Genomic DNA, 18,365 nt, shown 5'->3' on the forward strand with positions numbered 1-18,365 from the left:
TAAAAAAAGGGTAAATAAATAGTATGAGTAGACGTTCAAGATAAATAGAAAGAACTCTTTATTTTTCAAAGCCAGTAGCAATAATAGCCCTCTCAATTTCATTAGTCTAGGTTCCAGACTCCTTGGTACAAGTCAAAAGCAACAATCAAAACGCATAAAGGGAATGAAAAGAAATGAATATGATAGAATGGAAACACTGAACAATCCAAGAAAAGTTATCACAAGTCAGATAATAACATTCATTAACAAAGTAAAATATCTGATGGATATAGTATGAGTGTGGGAACCAACAAAAATTGAGAGAGAATTCTTACAGCATTTTTATAATTCTGATATAATTCTTCCATTCCTGCAGCAACATTAGAAGGTAGCTTTCCAGCTTCTGTTTCCTTCCTGATGCAGGAGAGCAACTCTGCAGATAAGATAAATCAACATTCTACATGTTGCGTTTACAAGGTTGCTTTCTTTTCATACAAAAGTATATTTTACTAAAAAAATACAAAAAGAGGCACAAGAAGTATAAAAAATCAAGATTTTCTGATATGTAAAACAACAAAGAATCCATTACCCAAAAAATAAAAATAAAAAAGGAAAAAAGAATCGAATGATAGGGTTGGATTAAGTATCCTCATAAACAACACCTTAAAAAAGAATAAGAAACATGAGAGTATTCGAATACAACCCCAAATTTAAAGCAGTTCTCCCTTCTATCCAAAATTCTCTCTGATCAGGAAAGATTCATCATACTCAAACAAAAAAAATTCAAGAACTACCACTGAATGGTTCTACTACACAAAGGATTGGTGGGGGTATCATTGCCTCGAACTAAAAAACTTAAACAAAGTATAGTACACCATCAAGGCTCAAATTTCCCAAGACAAGTCACAACATGGAGGGTACATACTGAGAATAAAATAGAAACCCCTTTTCCAAATACCCAGCTCAGAGTACACAAACTATTAGAATCCAGTTAATGGATCTAGTAGAACCTCGGTCATAATCATGAAATACTTACAGCAGAGCATTCAAGAACCGGTATCCAATTACAACCCCATTTCGCAATCCAATCAAAACAACTACCAATAACGAACAATAAATTAGTAAGAAAGAAAAACCTTCTTCGGAGCGAACATCGAGAAATGCGCGGGAGTGAGATGGGTCATTCTTCGTTTCATCAGCGGTGGCGGGACTGTTGGCGAACTCCTTGTCCTGGACAAGCTCCGCCATTGCTCTGGAAGCGGAGAAGCGAAGGGAGCAGGGGGGAGAAAGCTTGGGAGATGCGAACTGAAGAGAAAGGGGAGGAAGCTTGAGAGAAGAGGAAGAAGGAGGGAATGAAACCCTGGAGAAGGAGAGAGAAATGGAGGGAGAGAGGGAAAATGAAGGCAGTGAAGAAGGAACAGAGGGAGAGGAGGAGGAGGAGGAAGAAGAAGAAGAAAGGATAAACATAGTAAGAGGGAAAATGGAAGATATTAAGTGGAGGAGAAGAAGTCGCAGGAAATGATCCATAGGCGTTTTAAAGAGTATTGGGTGGAACTTTAAATTAAACAAAAATAAATAAATAAAACATTTTTTATTTCTTTTTCTTTTTTCTTCTTCTATTACAAAAATAAAATAGCGATGTTAATAATGATAATAATAGCAAATTGCAAAATTGAGCCCTTGAGATTAGATGTCTAATTTTTCTATGGGACGGACCCTTTTCTATTAGGCGGAGGGGAGGGAGTGAAAAAAAAAATTATCCGTGAATTAAATGGGTTTCCCGTCCCCGCCCCGATTAGTTTTTACATATTTATATAGTATAGTTATCTAATCTTATGTTATTATTATTATTATATACATATTACATTTAAATTTCAAATTTAATTATTTATTGAAAAATATAATAAATATGTTTAAATTTAGATTATATGTGTGAATATTTTGATTTATATTTATTTTTTTCTACTAAAAAAGTTAATTAGCTTTTTTAGGCCAAAATTTGAGTAATTTATCTTTAAATTCAAATTGTCATATAAAACTAACCATAATAAACAATTTAGTGATGAAGTTAATTATTTAATTAAAATTGTTCATTTAAATTAATTGGCTTTTTACAAACAAAAAAAAGTAACGGGGAAAAATTATTTCACGGGAATGGGGAATGAAATGGGAGCGGGGACGGGATGGGGAATGACATCCCTGGTACTACCCCCGTGGACATCCCTACTTGAGATAATATAACGGTTAAAATTAGGTTAAATTAGAACTTTAAATTTACATAATTGTATAATTTGTAATATTTGTATAGATTTGAGAGTTTATTTTTTTTTTATCATTTATGGATCTGATTTTTATCATAATTATAAATTTGAGGGACCAAATTTAATATTTGTAGAAGTTTAGGGACTCGATTTTTATAATTAAAAGTTTGAGTGTATAATTACAACTATCAGCAAATTTCGTGGGTGGTTTTTGCAATTTGTCATAATAATAAATATTATCTTAGTTCATATATTTTTAACTTTTGTTCGTTTTCAAAATTCGTATTTTAGTATTTCAATTTCAACTTTTGTAGTTCATTTTAGTTTTTGTCTTTTCAAGATATATTTTTGTTTTGATATTTGTATTTTTAAAAAATGGTGATAATTTTTGTCCGCTGCATTTAAACATAAATGAAACTAAATGGACTCACTTATTTTAATTACAAATACCAATTATTTCTAAAATACATGTTTCAAATTAAAGCGAAATAAATTAAAAGTCTAAAAGTCAAAATGAAAATGAGTAAGTATATGAATCCTAACAAATTAAAGTAAATACTATAGAGACTAAAAGTAATATTCAAACTTTATAAGTTAAACTTCGAACCATAGTAAATGTATCAATTTACATTATCTTCATGAATTTGTTCGAAAAACATCACGTGAGACTTACAATTATATTAATAAATGCCTAAATTGTCATAAGCGAGCTAATTTGAACAGTCTATTATAATTACTTTTGAAATTTATTCATTCATCAATCCTTACATGCGTATGTACTCCTTCACACTAGTGGATTCATAAATTTTGTTGAAACCCTATAAAGGGTTGGAAAACAGATTTACCACTGGACTAACTAGTAGTTTATATATATATAATTTAAATAGCACAAATTTTAGGAGGCTCGAACCCCCTAAGCCCATACTATACTTGCGCTCTTTCATATATATAACTAAGAAAATGAATGAAAAACGGGCTATCATAATTTATAATTGATGTATAAATGAAATTTAAAAAAAAAAATTAAATGAAGGTCTTAATTGTTTCACTTGTGAAAATTTAAAAGTTTAGTCGATAAAATCATCTCTTACACATAGTATTAAATTTGTATCGACATGTTAATATTTTCTTTGATATTTACACGATTCCAATAGTCTGATATTAATATGAAGAGTAAATCAATATTTCTATCATACCATATAAAAAAATACACGAAATATAAAAAAAATAGAAATAAATTATTAATAATATAATAATAGATATGCTAACTTATTTATGTTTAAAAATTTTAAAATATTTATTTACTAATTTAAATTTGTTTTCTTAAATTATTCATCAAAATCCACATTTCATCGAAATTTTCGTAAAATTAGTGACATCGATACTTCCGGGAAGCCGTACAATCTTATGTGATATTTATCTAGATAGAACGACGATATACTAATTATTAGCTGGTTATAAATTAATTTTTCTCGATAAATGTAAAAAATTCTATTCATGGGAATGTGTTTGGCACGTGCTTTGAAACGACGTCGGATGGTTGAGGGGAAATGGGAGAGGAAGAGAGTGGCGGTGGGCCACTGTTGAGCTCGTGGGATCCATTTTGAGTTTTTCAATTTCCAAGAGGATGGAGTGGAAACGAAGGATTTTTTTTTTTAAAAAAAAATTAAATTAAATTTAAATTTTTAATTCTCTAATGCAAGCTGAAAAGGAATAATATTTTTTCCCCGTTCCGGTTTGACGGCGAAGGATGCGTTTTTATATGTTTTTTTTTTCTTTTCTTTTTGAATCCGTGTTTTTTCTTTTTCATTACGGTCTACAAAAATTAAGGATCGAAATAATCGATCTAAATTTATTATTAATTTTAAAAAAATATATTTTTATATATGATATAAATTATATACACATATTTATTTTATTTTTATTTTTTTTATATAATTTAATCTCTAACTACTTTAAAAAATAGTTTTAAAAAATTATATAAATTGAAATTGAGTTGTTAATATAAAAATAATTAAATTAAAATTTTACGTATTAACATTTTACTTCTTTTTAAAACAATAATTTAAATAAATGGCAAATGAATTTGAATCAACCTATCCTAAAATATTTTATGATTAGATCGAATTGAGTTAATTTTTTTATTAAAGATTATTTGGATGGAAGGAATTTATAACATGGACTCTAATAAAAACTAATAAGTTTTTTTTAAAAAAAATTGAAAAAAAAATCATATAATTAACTACCGTTTTTATTTTTATTTTTAGTAGTTTGTGCGTGTTTTTTTTTTTCAATGTTTATAATGATTTCCATCTAAATATTTAAACTTTTGCCAAAGTTTTAGGGGGAAAAGAGAGCTTTGTTTTTTTAAAAAATAGTTTTCTAAAGATTTTTTTTTAAATCTCTAAAATATAAATAAAGAGATGAAAAGTACTAAACTTTATTTAAATTGTATAATATATAGCTAAATTTATTTTCAATTGAATTACAAAGGATTTTTTTTTTTGTTATTTTACTTTTTCAACGGTGATCCATCAATATCTAAAAAAAAAATATCCCAAATTGATATCATTTCTCTCCAATTTTTTTCTATCTTAAAAAACGTGCTAGTATAATCTACCAAAACAAATGAAATAAGTTCAAATATTTCAAATCTAAATAAAAATTAATATTTGATGTCATTTCTTTTTTGTAAAAAAAAAAAAATAAACAATATAAGCTGACTTGTTTAAGAAAACATGTAAAATTAATATAAATGGAATGTGATTCACAATAATAAAATGTTAAAAGTTATTAAAAATATTAAATTGTTATATAAAGTTAATTATATCAATTATCTAAACAGATAAAAAAACTATTATTGGAATGACATGTCATTTTTAGATAGTCTCTCATTCATAAACCATGTAAAGATAAATGTGAATATTTAAATATTTTTTGTTTTTGGAATTTGACTATGAATTTAGCCATGGAAGTTAAAAAATACGCCATTTATCTTAAAAAAATGTGGATGAAACAAATTTAATTTAAAAATAAAAAAGAAAAAAACCAGATATTTACCAAGTGGGACACTTTAGTGTTTTGAATTTTTTGTTTTACTTTCTATTATTTTAATTTGTTTAAAAAAATCATTCGCTTATCATATATTTTTTATAATTATTTTTATTGGTAAAATAGCATTTTATTCCCTTCCACATACTCTGATTCATCACATTTTAAATTTATTTACTTTCATTATTATAAATTTTGGTAATATATTCAATTTCGAAATTTGATCGAAATTGAATTTGAGGAATTAAATTTAAAATTTATAAAAAAATATAAGCATTGGGATTGAATGAAACATGATTAAATAGTATTTAACCATAATTAAACTAAAATTGGAAAGATAATATGAGATTACTTATATCCTAAAGTGACATTTTGTGATCCGTATATAGTTTACATGCATGCAAATTATTTAACCAAAGTTATTTTCAAATATAGAAAAACGAGCCAACTTATTTACAAATATGAAAAAACGTCATTATCTATTACTGATAGATACTGATAGATTTATCGGTGTCAGTAATAGATGTTTATTAATATTTATCACTGATAGACAGTTACATTTTGCTATATTTTAAAATATTTTCAACAATTTTATAATTTAAAATAATTACCATTTAAAAGATAAACTATTTAAAACTAAACAATAACTTCTAATTTTTAACAAGATATACATGAACCAAAATAAGTATAGCTTAAGTGGCACGAGATTTCAACTATCAATTTCAATATTTTTCTTTCTTTTCTTTTAGGAATCAAATTTTTTAGATCGAAGCTGATAATATAAATTTTATGCCAATTAAACTATGCTAATATTGACTATCAATTTTAATGTAAGAAGTTTAATTATTCCGTTCTACCTATTTAAAAAAATGTAAAGAAAATAGAAGGTACTTTATTTTATTTATTTTAATTTTTTTTATAAGTTTGACTGGTCAAAAAGTCAAAACTCTCAAAATATTTATTGGACCAAAGAAAATTGAGGGGTCAAACAAATTGGAGAGAATTCCAAACTCATTGGGCAAAATATTGAAGTCAAAGTCAACACCCTTCGGCTTGAAGCATTAAAATTTAAAGATTGAGTTACTTACACCATATAATGTATATATTATTAATTTAAGAAAGTTTGAGAAATTATTTTAAAATTCTTACTTCATAAAGATTTTAAATGAATGCGTATTTAAAAATCTCGTGTTTGAATAGTAACTTGGTTAATATAAATTTTTAATCCTTATGATTTATTATGTTAAATAAGTAATTTATGTTATATTAAATAAGTAATTTAAGCTTAAATCTTCTAATATCTTGCAAAGATCTAATATCTTAGTTTGGATTTTTTTTTATAATTAAGCTTAAATGCTGAATTTTATCTATTATCGTGAGTTGTCTTTTTTATTTATTTTTATTTTTTTTCCAAAGGTACTGTAACTAAAATGTGGGATGGGGGAATCGAACCTCAATTTTGGTTGATAATATAAATATTATGTCAATTGAGCTACGCTTTTAATGATTTCATGCTCTTATTTAATTTGATTTGTGGCATATAAATTTTCTAAAACCTATTGCACTAACCATATTAAAACACGGTTAAAATGAATCTACCTCGATGATTATAGACATATAATTTTCGGTTCTTCTATTGAGGTCGGAGGTTCAAATTTTCATATCATTCCTTGTGATGTTGTTGGACAATTCTCACCCAAGTTAGAGAGAACCTAAGATTATTATTTTTTTTTAAAAAAAAGATAAAGTAAAACTTGGTAAAAAAATTTAGACACGGTTCAAATACTCATTTCATTTTTTTTAAAAAATTATGCTAGCATGCCCACCATTCATTTACTTTTGTTTTGTTTTTTTTTTTTAAAAAAACAAATATTGGAATTATTAGCCAAATTTAAAAATGAAAACAAGTTTTTGGTAAGATTTTTTTAGTTTTCAAGATTTGACTCGACTTTTTTTAAATAATTTTAAAAAGTAGTTAACAAAACATAAAAAATCAACCAAAAGCTGAAGTATCTATAACCTTAATCTTTTAACAAAAAAGAAGTCAAATAGTTATGACACTGTTTGATAACCATTTGACTTTTATTTATTTTTTTGTTTTTTTGAAAATTAAGACTAAAACACTAGGGTTGGCAAAATTTCCCCCGGGGTCGTGTCCTCGCTCCGACCTAGTTTGACCCGAGATGGGATCAAACCGAGGACCTCTTTAGGGGGCAGGGATGGGGAAGATATCCCTTCCCCGTCCATACAAGGAATTTTAACTCTTTGCATTTAGCCCAATCTAATCCCAATTAAAGTGTCCAAGCCCAAACCAAAGATAATCTTAAGAAATTTTTTTTTCTAAAAAAAGTCTCCATGGAGAAACAAAAGGGGAAACGAAAATGGGTCCCCTTCCTCGATGTGGAATTGTGGGGGCGGGGGCGAGGATGAGGGTAAATTCTCCCATCGGGGACGGGGATGGGAAACCCTTCCCCACCCCGCCTTGACCCCGTTGCCAACCCTAATAAACACTACTTCTACTTTCAAGTTTCTTCATTTGTTATCTACTTTTTACTAATGATTTAAAAAACCAAGCCATATTTTGAAAACTAAAAAATAGTTGCTTTCAAAAAACTTATTTTTGAAATTTAGAATTTGACTAAGAATTCAATCATTGTTTTTAAGAAAGATGCAAATTATTGTAAGAAATGTAATGAAAAAAGCTTAATTTTAAAAAACATAAAATAAAAAATAAATTAATTACCAACTGGAATTTATAAAAGACTGTTTAGCGAATATACGAGGCAAGACTGAAAAAGAAAATAACTCTAGAATATTAAACTATGATACTATATTACATATCCAAATCTCTTAACTAAAATTAGATTAGTCATTCCAAACCGACCTTTAAATGACACGAAAACGAGTAGAAAAACTCAAACAAGAACCAAACTTGGCTAAATTGAACCAAAGAAATTCATAATCACCTGACGAAGAATCCTTTGAGAGAGGAGAAAATCTGCAAAAGCTTGCTGTGGAGACCAAATCTTGCAAACATGGGTAGGAAATGGATGAAAGAAACTCACAAATTTAAAATAGCCCAAACTATGAACATATGGTCCAATGAAAGAAATAAAAAAACCATTGAATCAATTTCAGGTTATTTTTTAATGCCAAAACTTGTCAAACTTTTCTTCATTATATTAATATTTTTTTGGTTAAATTATAAAAAATATTAATCAACTTTGTACTCCGTTTCAAAAATACTCTTAAATTAATTTAGGCTCTAATTGTTTATGTTAGCCCAAAGTATTATACAATATATAAGCTCTTGATGGTTCATTTATCTGACCATAGACTTAGAAATGTTAAAAGATGATTTCCTCTCAATTTGAACTTTTAGAAGTTTTATTAATGAACTTAAACTTTTAAGGATGGTTAAAAGATATCCTTACGGCTACTACTTTGTGGTAAAAATATTCATAAACTTTAAAAAATACTCTTATTAATAGTATAATGGATGGAAACCGTTAGTATCTCGATCGGAAGATAATATTGAATTTTCAAAAATTGTAATAATAACCTTCACTTCTAAAAAAAAAAAAGTTAAGGTAAAAATAACTATACATTTTGATCCCTAGATTTTGAGTCTAGCTAGTTTTCATTTGGTCTCTCAGTTTCAAACTATTACAGTTCTACCATTGAGTTTTTAGTTCAATTTCTATTTGGTTCATTGGTCTCAATATCTTACTCTTTCACCTTGAATTTTTACAAATACTCACTTTGATTTTTGATGTTAACTTTCAATTAACTAATTTACAATAATTATGATGTAAACGTTATAATGACGATGGAAAATTAATAAAAATAAGTTAATTAAAAGAAATCAAAGTTAAAAGTGTAACTTTTGAAATCCTAACAGTTTATGGAAGTATAAATCAAGTTTAAAAATGTATTCACGAAACATTTAAAAATTTTAGAGTATTTTTGATGCAAAGTATCAATATTTTAGTTAAAAAAAAAAAAAAAAAAAAGAGTTGGTGGTAAAAGTCTAAAGATATTTGTTAAACATTTTTTGAAAGTCTAAATACAAACTTTTGAAAGTTATATGATATTTGTTAAACAAAGTAGAAAGTTCACCTACTATTTTCTATTATTCAAACTCATTTTATACCATCCAAAAATTGAAGTGGTCTTTATCTTTTGCCTTTAAACCAAACACTCATTTACCTCAATATTAGAAGACTGATACAGAATTTCAAGCCTTCATACTCCTCACCAATGACCAAAACAAGTTTTTTTTTTTTTTTTTGACAAAAAAAAAAAAAACTCAAACAAAAACAACACCCACCTAAAAGAAAAAAAAACCCACCAACTTCCTCTAAAAAGGAAGAATAGAAGTCCTCAAAACCATACAAAATTCTCAAACTCAACAAAACCAAACAAGTTAGATCACATTATTAATGGAAGTTGATGAGAGACTCCTATGCATTTCAAATAGCCTAATAAAACAAGTTATGGGCTTCTAACTAGCACATGTTTTTTGCAACTTTATAACTCAATCACCACATGACAAATTAACTTTTAAAAAGCTTTTTCCTCTTTTTCTCTTCCTATCATGGTTGGATTGGGGTTCAAATCTAGCGTCTAACAACCAAGTATTACTCTTAGAATATGGCAGCATAAGATGACATTCAAGCAATAAACATAAACATGACATTAGCAATATACTCATATATATCATTACAAGTTTTGAATTCTAAGAAAACCAAGTTCTTCCTTCTCTACTTCAAATCCTACAAAGTTTAGTCATTTGCTAGGTGAAATTCCAGTGTTTGAATTGTACTATATGTCAAAGTAGTGATATAATCAAATTTACCCTCATTCACTAGTTTTTGTTGTTGGGTTCATTTTCAATTTACATTAACAGGAAAAAAGTCATGTAGAGTAAGTATGGGGCCTAGTTCGAAATTTGTAATAAAAAAAAAATGTAAACTGATTGATGAGCATAGCGTGTTCAATCCAATTGTGTCTGAAAATTATGTCATATCGTTACCGTTACCGTTATGATTACCACTACTGTTACTGGTTTAGAGAAATAATTGTGAATTGATACATTTACTGTTACCATTACTGTTACTATTTGACCCTTAGAGGTAATCGTAATGGTACCAGTAACAACAAATGTGTCAAAATTCATAAGTTTAAGTAAACGCAATCAAAAGCAATCCAATTATGTTTGTGATTTAGGCTCATTACGATTGATCTATCGAAATAATTCTATTATGATTATGCCAATTTTCATTATGGTTGTTGGTTTTAGTGTCCTAAATCTCGTGGATCTTGTAGTTTGTAATTTGTAAATACAATTTATTTATTTAATAAAACAAATGTATTTTATTCGACGTTTGGAACGCATTAACTCAATCCAATAAACTAAGATCCAAGGTTATTTTATATAGCTTCAACTGTATATGGTAGACATACAAGTGGATCGTGTTCAAGTAATAACCTAAAAGGTCTTCAGTATAGATAAGGTTGTGTGTCCTATCGTGGTAACATTGCAGATATGACTCACTTTGTAAGTGTTACAAGAGTTGGTTATAAACGATTTGATCTAAATTGTTCATGTGGATGAAGGAAATCGGAACTGAGGATTTCCATAAGCAGCAAAATGATCGTTCCAGATTTTAATCGTATATGAACATTCACAATTACAGTACACAAATGGAAACAATAAGCTATGCACAAAACAAAAATTACAACATGCTTTTCTACATATCAAGGGAAAGAATTAACCATACCTTTGAAGACTCATCTTCAACACCCTTGATCACGAACGCTCGAACAACCCGCAAGACTACAACACTCGAATGCTTGTACACCACGACCGCTACATTGCATGATCACAACGAACTCGAACATTGCAATCTCCAAGATCACGAACAAACGACAAGCACCACACGAACACCGCGAACTCAATGAATGACCTCCAAATAACCTCGACTTATTTGAGTTGAGTATGACACCACCACAATAGCTACCTTGGTATTCTCGGTGTGAGAATTCAGAAGTGTGGGCTCTATGTGGACTTGGTTAGGGGACGGGACCAAAAGAGAACAATCGTGTAAACGATTGAGCAAGTGGGAGATGTCAAAGTTTATCACATAGACGATGCCCAATCTTTTAACAAAAACTATGCGATCGTTTAGCTCATCGCCCAGTTGAGTGTCTATCGTATAGAAACACTCCACGATTGTCTAGTCTCTCCAAGCTGTCGTTTAGTAAATCGTATTTACTTGACAACCTTTTTGTGAGAACTTTCTGAGAATGGAATTCTCAATTCAACAACACTACTAAAAATTAGAAAAACATTTTTTCTTTTATCTCATGGTTATCATGAAACTACCAATAACCTTCCACTCAATTGATTATGAGAGAAAAAGAGATAATTATCTAATAATTAATATTATTATAAATACATATGATAACCAACTTACCATGGTATATTTATAACCTATAGTTTTAATATTTCATCTCATGAAACATATAAACCATAACTCTTTTTCTATTTCATGGCGCTTAATATAAATCTCATTTACATTAATCCTCCACTAGATGTATCTCATACATCACACCGATCATATCATATATAATCGAATTACCTCTTGTCAATTTGTACATTTCAAATCAACACCAAGAATTGATTCTCAACTTGAATCCATTGAGCTACCAAAGAGACCTTATAGACCTGTAGCTCGAAGCTCCAATGGTACGTGAATAATTGATTAAACTCTTTAGTCACTGGATCCATCATTTGTTAACTGCCAGACACTCCACTAAAAACCAACAACTGAACTCTTCTTACTACAGATATATTATGTGTCCATCTTAACCAATCAACAGTGCGATAACCTTTCACAGATCACTCGTAAGTATAGCTCAACCAATAACCGTTATGCCCCTGTAGTTACAACTAACTCCTTAAGTACCACTGATCCCTCTAATGAACATAAGTCATAGTCCTACTATGACTGAGTCCTCTCTTCCAAAGAGAAGTTGTGGCCACTATGTTCAAGCCCAGGAATTAGCCCTTAAGGGAGCAATCTATCTACTTACCCTTGCTTCGAGGAAGAAGTGAATTCCATCTCGTGTAACTGAGTTCCCAACTCCCAAATCAGACAAGTCCCTAAAAAGGTAGGCATGTTGAGTTGGCAATCTGGCCACTCTCACCCATACTAATCAAAGGGCTACCTTCAAAGGCAGGAGTTCCTAAAACTCTCAGGATTGAGGTCATATCACCTATGGTTGTTTAGGTGAGATGTAAGTCTTTAGTATCAATGGCGTTATATACAGAGACGAATCATCTCGTGGTCTGGTCTTATACAAACTCTTTGTATAGGACACCCCCGCTCGCATGTCTCCACATGAATGGTCAAGATCTACCATCTGTAGTAGTTCACAATATTTGCAAACCTCTACAAAGCGGGCTGTATTCGTAGTGTCACAAGGATCAGGTATCCCACCTTAATCCTTATACTACAGACTTATTTAAGTTATCACTTAAGGCATGATCCACTTGTATATCTCATATACATGCTTAAGTTTACATACAATAACCATGGAGCTTTGTTTATTGGATATGAGTAAATGCCAGAATGAAATAACTCTTATTTTATTTATAACAATGTGTATATATTACAACCTACGAGACTCCGGGAGAATTAGACACCAATCCCATTAATATCCCACTTGTTTTAATGCCTCAAGAGACTAATGTACAATAAGTACCCTAGCCTAGACAGAACCCGCCTAAGACAAAAAGTCCCTTATAGATATATTTATACAATTTTAATCTTTTATGCCAATCAATTTAATCCTATTAAACCGATTTAAAAAGATTAAACTAGGTCACTAATCTTATTAGAACCTTTGAACTTAGGTCTATCTCAATCCAATTTTAAAACCCTTTTAAAAAACATGAGTTCACCCTAAATCCGCATGCAACTCTTTCTTATCGATTTTAGTTCTAATTTCCTTTATAACACTTATAACGGAAACAACCAAAAATCAACCACAACGCATAGCAAACACATACAAGGCATTCATAACGCTTATAAACAGCCTAAGTGTTATTGCTTCATGTATTGTTCATTCATTGCTACCTTTTTATATAACTCTTATACAAACAAGCAATGAACTAAGCAAAAACATGCTTCCATTCGTCCTTATACTATAACACTTATAATATAAAGATGATGCATGAATATGCTTACTGCATGCAAAAATATAACTCTTATATTTCATGATGCATGCACATGCTTTCATGTAATTTCTTCATGTAATATTATAACACTTATAATGCATGATGCATGAATAAGTGCACAATCTAAGGTGGGTTTTAAATCTATATGTCAAAACACTTTTCCATATAAACCACATACATCACATGTATAATAAATAAATGTTGATGAACCGGGTAAGATTGCCTCAAAATCCTAAAAAACAAAAGCTAACTATTAGAAAAACAAGGAGTCTCCGGTTCAAACAGGCGAATCGAGCCTTGAACTGTCCGAGTGAAGCAACGTGTCTCCATTAATCGTGTACCAAACTTCCCCGCGATCGTCTACACGAAAGAACAAATGCTTTGATCAATCGTTTACCAACGCTCTCAGAGCTAAACATTCATTTAGCAACGATCGTGTACCTTTTACTATGTGATGAAGCATGCGGTATGCGATCGTGCAGCGCGCTCTGCATAACGTAAACTCTATATGATCGTCTGAACGACTACGATGCGATAAAGCGATGAAGCACGATCATCTAAACAATCGCTGAGCGAGCGCCTTCGTATCGTATACTGCATGATCGTATAGTCAGTGACTATGTGGTGAGGCATGCTAATTACACGATTGTTTAGCGTGCGCCTTTTTCTAAATTACACGATTGTTTAGCGTGCGCCTTTTTCTAAACGACAAGCATCATATGCTCTTACTACGATCGTCTATCTCCAGCGACGATCGGGCAACCAATGCTATGTGATAGAGTAAACTATTTACCCAATCGGCGTTTAGTAAATACTACACGATCGTATAGAAAAGTCTACACGACTGTTTAGTGAAATCCCAACAATCCTTTACCTGAGGTTATACAACACGACCAACTTTTGATCTTTTTCTTCGCTGAGAACCACATCTTCATGCTTCGAAACTTCATCAAGAACGACTCAACAAACTCAAACACTTTGAATTACAAACTCGATAACATGTTAATTATGCCTAAAAACATAGGGTCCCTTACAAGTTAACACTTTGTAATTTAAAGAAAGCTTTAAATAGAGGCAATTAAACCCGTAAACATTCATCAATGTCATCCACAAACACATTTAACAATTAAACGCAATGCAAAAAACCCACCACGACTGTAAAATAAGTTCAAAATAGAAATGAAATTTGGAATATCAGAACAACCTAGCTCTGATACCAATTGAAGGAAATCGGAATCGAGGATTTCCATGAGCAGCGGAATAATTGTTCCAAATTTTAAGCGGAATAATTGTTCCAAATTTTAATCGTATATGAACATTCAAGTTACAGTACATAAACGGAAACAACAGGCTATGCGCAAAACATAAATTACAACATGCTTTTCTACATATAAATGGAAAGAATTAACCATACCTTTGAAGACTCATCTTTTACGCCCTTGATCACGAACGCTCGAACAACCTGTAAGATTGCAACACTCGAATGTTCTACACCACGATCACTACTAATAACTGGTAGAAATACAAGTTATTAGAGCTTAAATTAGTAAAACAATGAGAGAAAGTGATGGTAAAATAGGCAATATCATGTCTGAAAGCGTCAAACTGAAAGGAATCGCGATCGCTAATGCTCATCGCATAAAAGCAGTTAATTTACCTATTTTGTGTAGGTACAATGCGATGGTGCATATGAAATTGTGATCCAAGGGCACAATGCGACAACGCACTTGAAGTTGCGATCGCAAGTCATGCGATCATGAGAAGTTTCTTAAAAAGGTGATGGCATAAAGACGTCGCATTAAGGCGACAACATAATAAATCATGATGGGACGTAAAGCTGATAACAGTCGATTTTGAATTCAGTTGACAAGCCGCTAAAGGCCACCTTGTAGCAAGTACGTTGAACTTTTGGGGACTTTTAAACGGCGCAACAGAGTATGGAAATTAATGCCACCCATCATTGCAATCATTTGTAAGAAAAGTTGCTTCACCTTAAAATCTATAAATACTGAATGCCACTAGTGAGAGAGGTAGGCACGCACATACATCGACATATATTCATAGAGGACGGAGAGTGCAAGGAGACGAGGTGAAACCGAGAGAAATCACTATCGGACAGATCGAGAGACTGCCGGAAAACAATACAAAGGAGAGAAGGCCAACCCTTGCGAGAGCAAGAATCCACAATTAGAAGAGAGTTGAAGTGATAAAGAGTAGTGTAAAAGGCCACGGGAAGCAAGACATTGCTTACCGGGCTTGTTATCTCTCAAATCCATTTGTTATTTTGTATTCAACATTTTATTTGCAGAAAATGGAAACTTCATTTCGATTTATGTTCAATCTCTCCACACTATGCATGAGTAGCTAAATTTCTGAATGGGCTGAGAAGTACTTAGCTAGCATGACTTAAGATATGCATTTTATTCGATCATCTTGTCTTATGCATGCATTATTCACCATTTGGACGTACTTGAGAGAGTAGTCTAAAGATAGAATCTAGGCTTGAGAGAGTCAGATTAGATTGCATAAGCAAGAGTAGAAACTTAGAAATAAGTTCTATTTGCTGTTACACATCGCATGTGTCCTAGAAATAGGAATTGTGGTATGCGGTCATCTTGTCGTTTGTATGAATCATTCATCATTTGGACATACTTGAGAGAGTAGTATAAAGATAGAATCTAGGCTTGAGAGAGTCAGATTAGATTACATAGGCAAGAGTAGAAACTTTGAAATAAGTTTTATCGACTATTTCGCATAAACATCGCATGCATCCTAGAAATAGGAATTGTGGCATTCTGCATTGAGAAATGTAGTACTGATATTTGTGTATAGCACGATCGCATAACTTGTACACAATCTTGGGAAATGTTAGGTAAACCCCCTCTCAGCCTCTTCATCGCATACTGATTGTAACTCTACGCTTTCATCGCTTCGTGTTCAACTCCGTCGAATAGGAAAATCTAGATCAAAACACCATCTACTTCTTTTTCACCACCACAATAGAATTAAAGAGCCTGTCGCATATCTATTTAGTAGTCCCTGTGTTTGACCCTGGACTTACCAGGAACCTAAGAAGGCTTATACTTGGGCTTTGTTAGGAAAACTTACTTGCTCATCACATACTCACACCATCACATCATAAATCAACGCATCAAGTTTTTGGTGCCGCTGCCAGGGACTACGGCATAGATTACGCTAACATCAAACCTCTTTGATCTTTGTAGCTTTCAACCTCCGTTACATTACCATTCCTTCGGTAAAAGAAGAAGCAAACTTCACATGAGCGAAGGACACCCTCCTGAGCCCAACTATGTGAACCCCGAATCCTAATTTTTCTACTTGGGTATGTTCCCTACTAAGACTAGTGTGATGAGTAGGTTGATGTGGAAACTAGTGTGGAATGGTAGAGGAAAAAGTTAAGATTTGAAGAAAAGAGGAAATTTGGAAGTTTAACTCTTGGGGAAAATTTGGAAAATTTGGCTAAGTATAGATATTTGTGTTGGATGCGTTGGATGCATTGGATGATGGATGTGTTGGATGCGTTGGTGAAGGAAGGAAAATGGAAGTGAGGCATTGGGATGGCACAAGGGCTGGAGGGTGGCATGCATCGAGCAGCCTCGACCAGCGCCTTTGCAATGCGTCAAGTAGCATCGGCCAGACGCCTCTGCCATGCGTTGAGTGACCATACGTTGAGCGCCCTGTCGAGTGGCCACGCCCATGTGGTGAGTGCCCTGTCGAGCAGCCATGTCGTGCGTTGAGGTACCCTACCATGCGGCCAAGCACGCCCATGCGGCCGAGCGAGTGAGCGATGGCCAGTATACACCGCATGCCCATGTGTCGAAGCAACACGCTCATGTGTCGAGCGGCTAGCCTATGCAGCACGCCTATGCATTGGTGACTAGCACCATGCGCCTATGCCAAGCAAGCCGTTCAATGCTACCTAGTGAGCCATGCGTCGAGGATGGACGGTCACCCTATGCATTGGTGATGGTTAGATCCTTGCGATGGCTAAGTTGAATTGTAATGACAGTGAATTGGCTTGCTATGCGTTGATGATAGGCTATGCATTGAGTATGGATTATGTGTTGAACATCCAAGAGTGGACGCAGACAAGGGATGAGATCATCAGGAGAATATCATAAAAACCATGTGTCTTCTTGGGAGGGAAGCCTTAAGCCTTAAGAATTTGAGGTGATGGCATCAGATTGGAGACTCATGCGTTGGCAACGTGGGAGGAAGACACTTAGCTTGCGATGATCACAACATTGCGTTAATGGGGTGAGAAGGAGACACTTGACCATGCAGCCAAGTAGGTGGTGTCAACTTTGGAGAAGGGGCCAAAAGACTTCATTTTTAGATCACAATTCATAAATACCGTAAAAAGAGTAGGAGAATTGAGCAAACCTTGCGTTGGAGCCAAATCCATGTGTTAGTCATAGAGAACGCATTGGACAGTGAGGTTTAAAGAGGACGCATCAACTTGGGATGAGAAGTTCTCCCAACTTACTCGTGCGTTTGGAGTGATTACAAAGCCACCTGAAAGCTATGAAAGTCTAGTTTTTAGGGTAGGGCTGCCGGAAGAAAATGTCGAAGGGATCATGCTGGAAACTGTGAAGAAGGCAGAAGGGTCAGGCTGTCGGATCAGCTTGGGTCAGTCTTGAAGATTCTGTGATTCCAGCCAAACCACGAGGATTTATGAGCTCAAATTTTAGGGTAAGATTCCTGAGAAATTTTAGAACATGTTTGTACAAGGAATTATCTAAAAATAAGGTTTATAACTATGAGTAATCTAAGCTGTAAGTTGAATCTGGATTCTAGGGGTGAAAAGG

The 18,365-nt window shown here is 32.2% G+C and overlaps 1 protein-coding gene across 1 annotated transcript; it reads right to left on the bottom strand.

Moving 5' to 3' along the window:
* Window positions 1-227: 227 nt before the first annotated feature.
* On the bottom strand, window positions 228-1,562 carry LOC150035893 (glycerol-3-phosphate acyltransferase, chloroplastic-like). Its single transcript, XM_090314091.1, has 2 exons — window positions 1,116-1,562; window positions 228-412 (listed from the first exon to the last, which is right to left on the bottom strand). The coding sequence occupies exons 1-2, from the start codon at window positions 1,504-1,506 to the stop codon at window positions 243-245; spliced, it is 561 nt and encodes a 186-aa protein (XP_090170217.1). The 5' UTR covers window positions 1,507-1,562; the 3' UTR covers window positions 228-242.
* Window positions 1,563-18,365: the final 16,803 nt, after the last annotated feature.

This window comes from Benincasa hispida, chromosome 5, assembly GCF_027475165.1.
Source record: "Benincasa hispida cultivar pf3 chromosome 5, pf3_genome.v1.1, whole genome shotgun sequence".
NCBI lineage: Eukaryota > Viridiplantae > Streptophyta > Magnoliopsida > Cucurbitales > Cucurbitaceae > Benincasa > Benincasa hispida.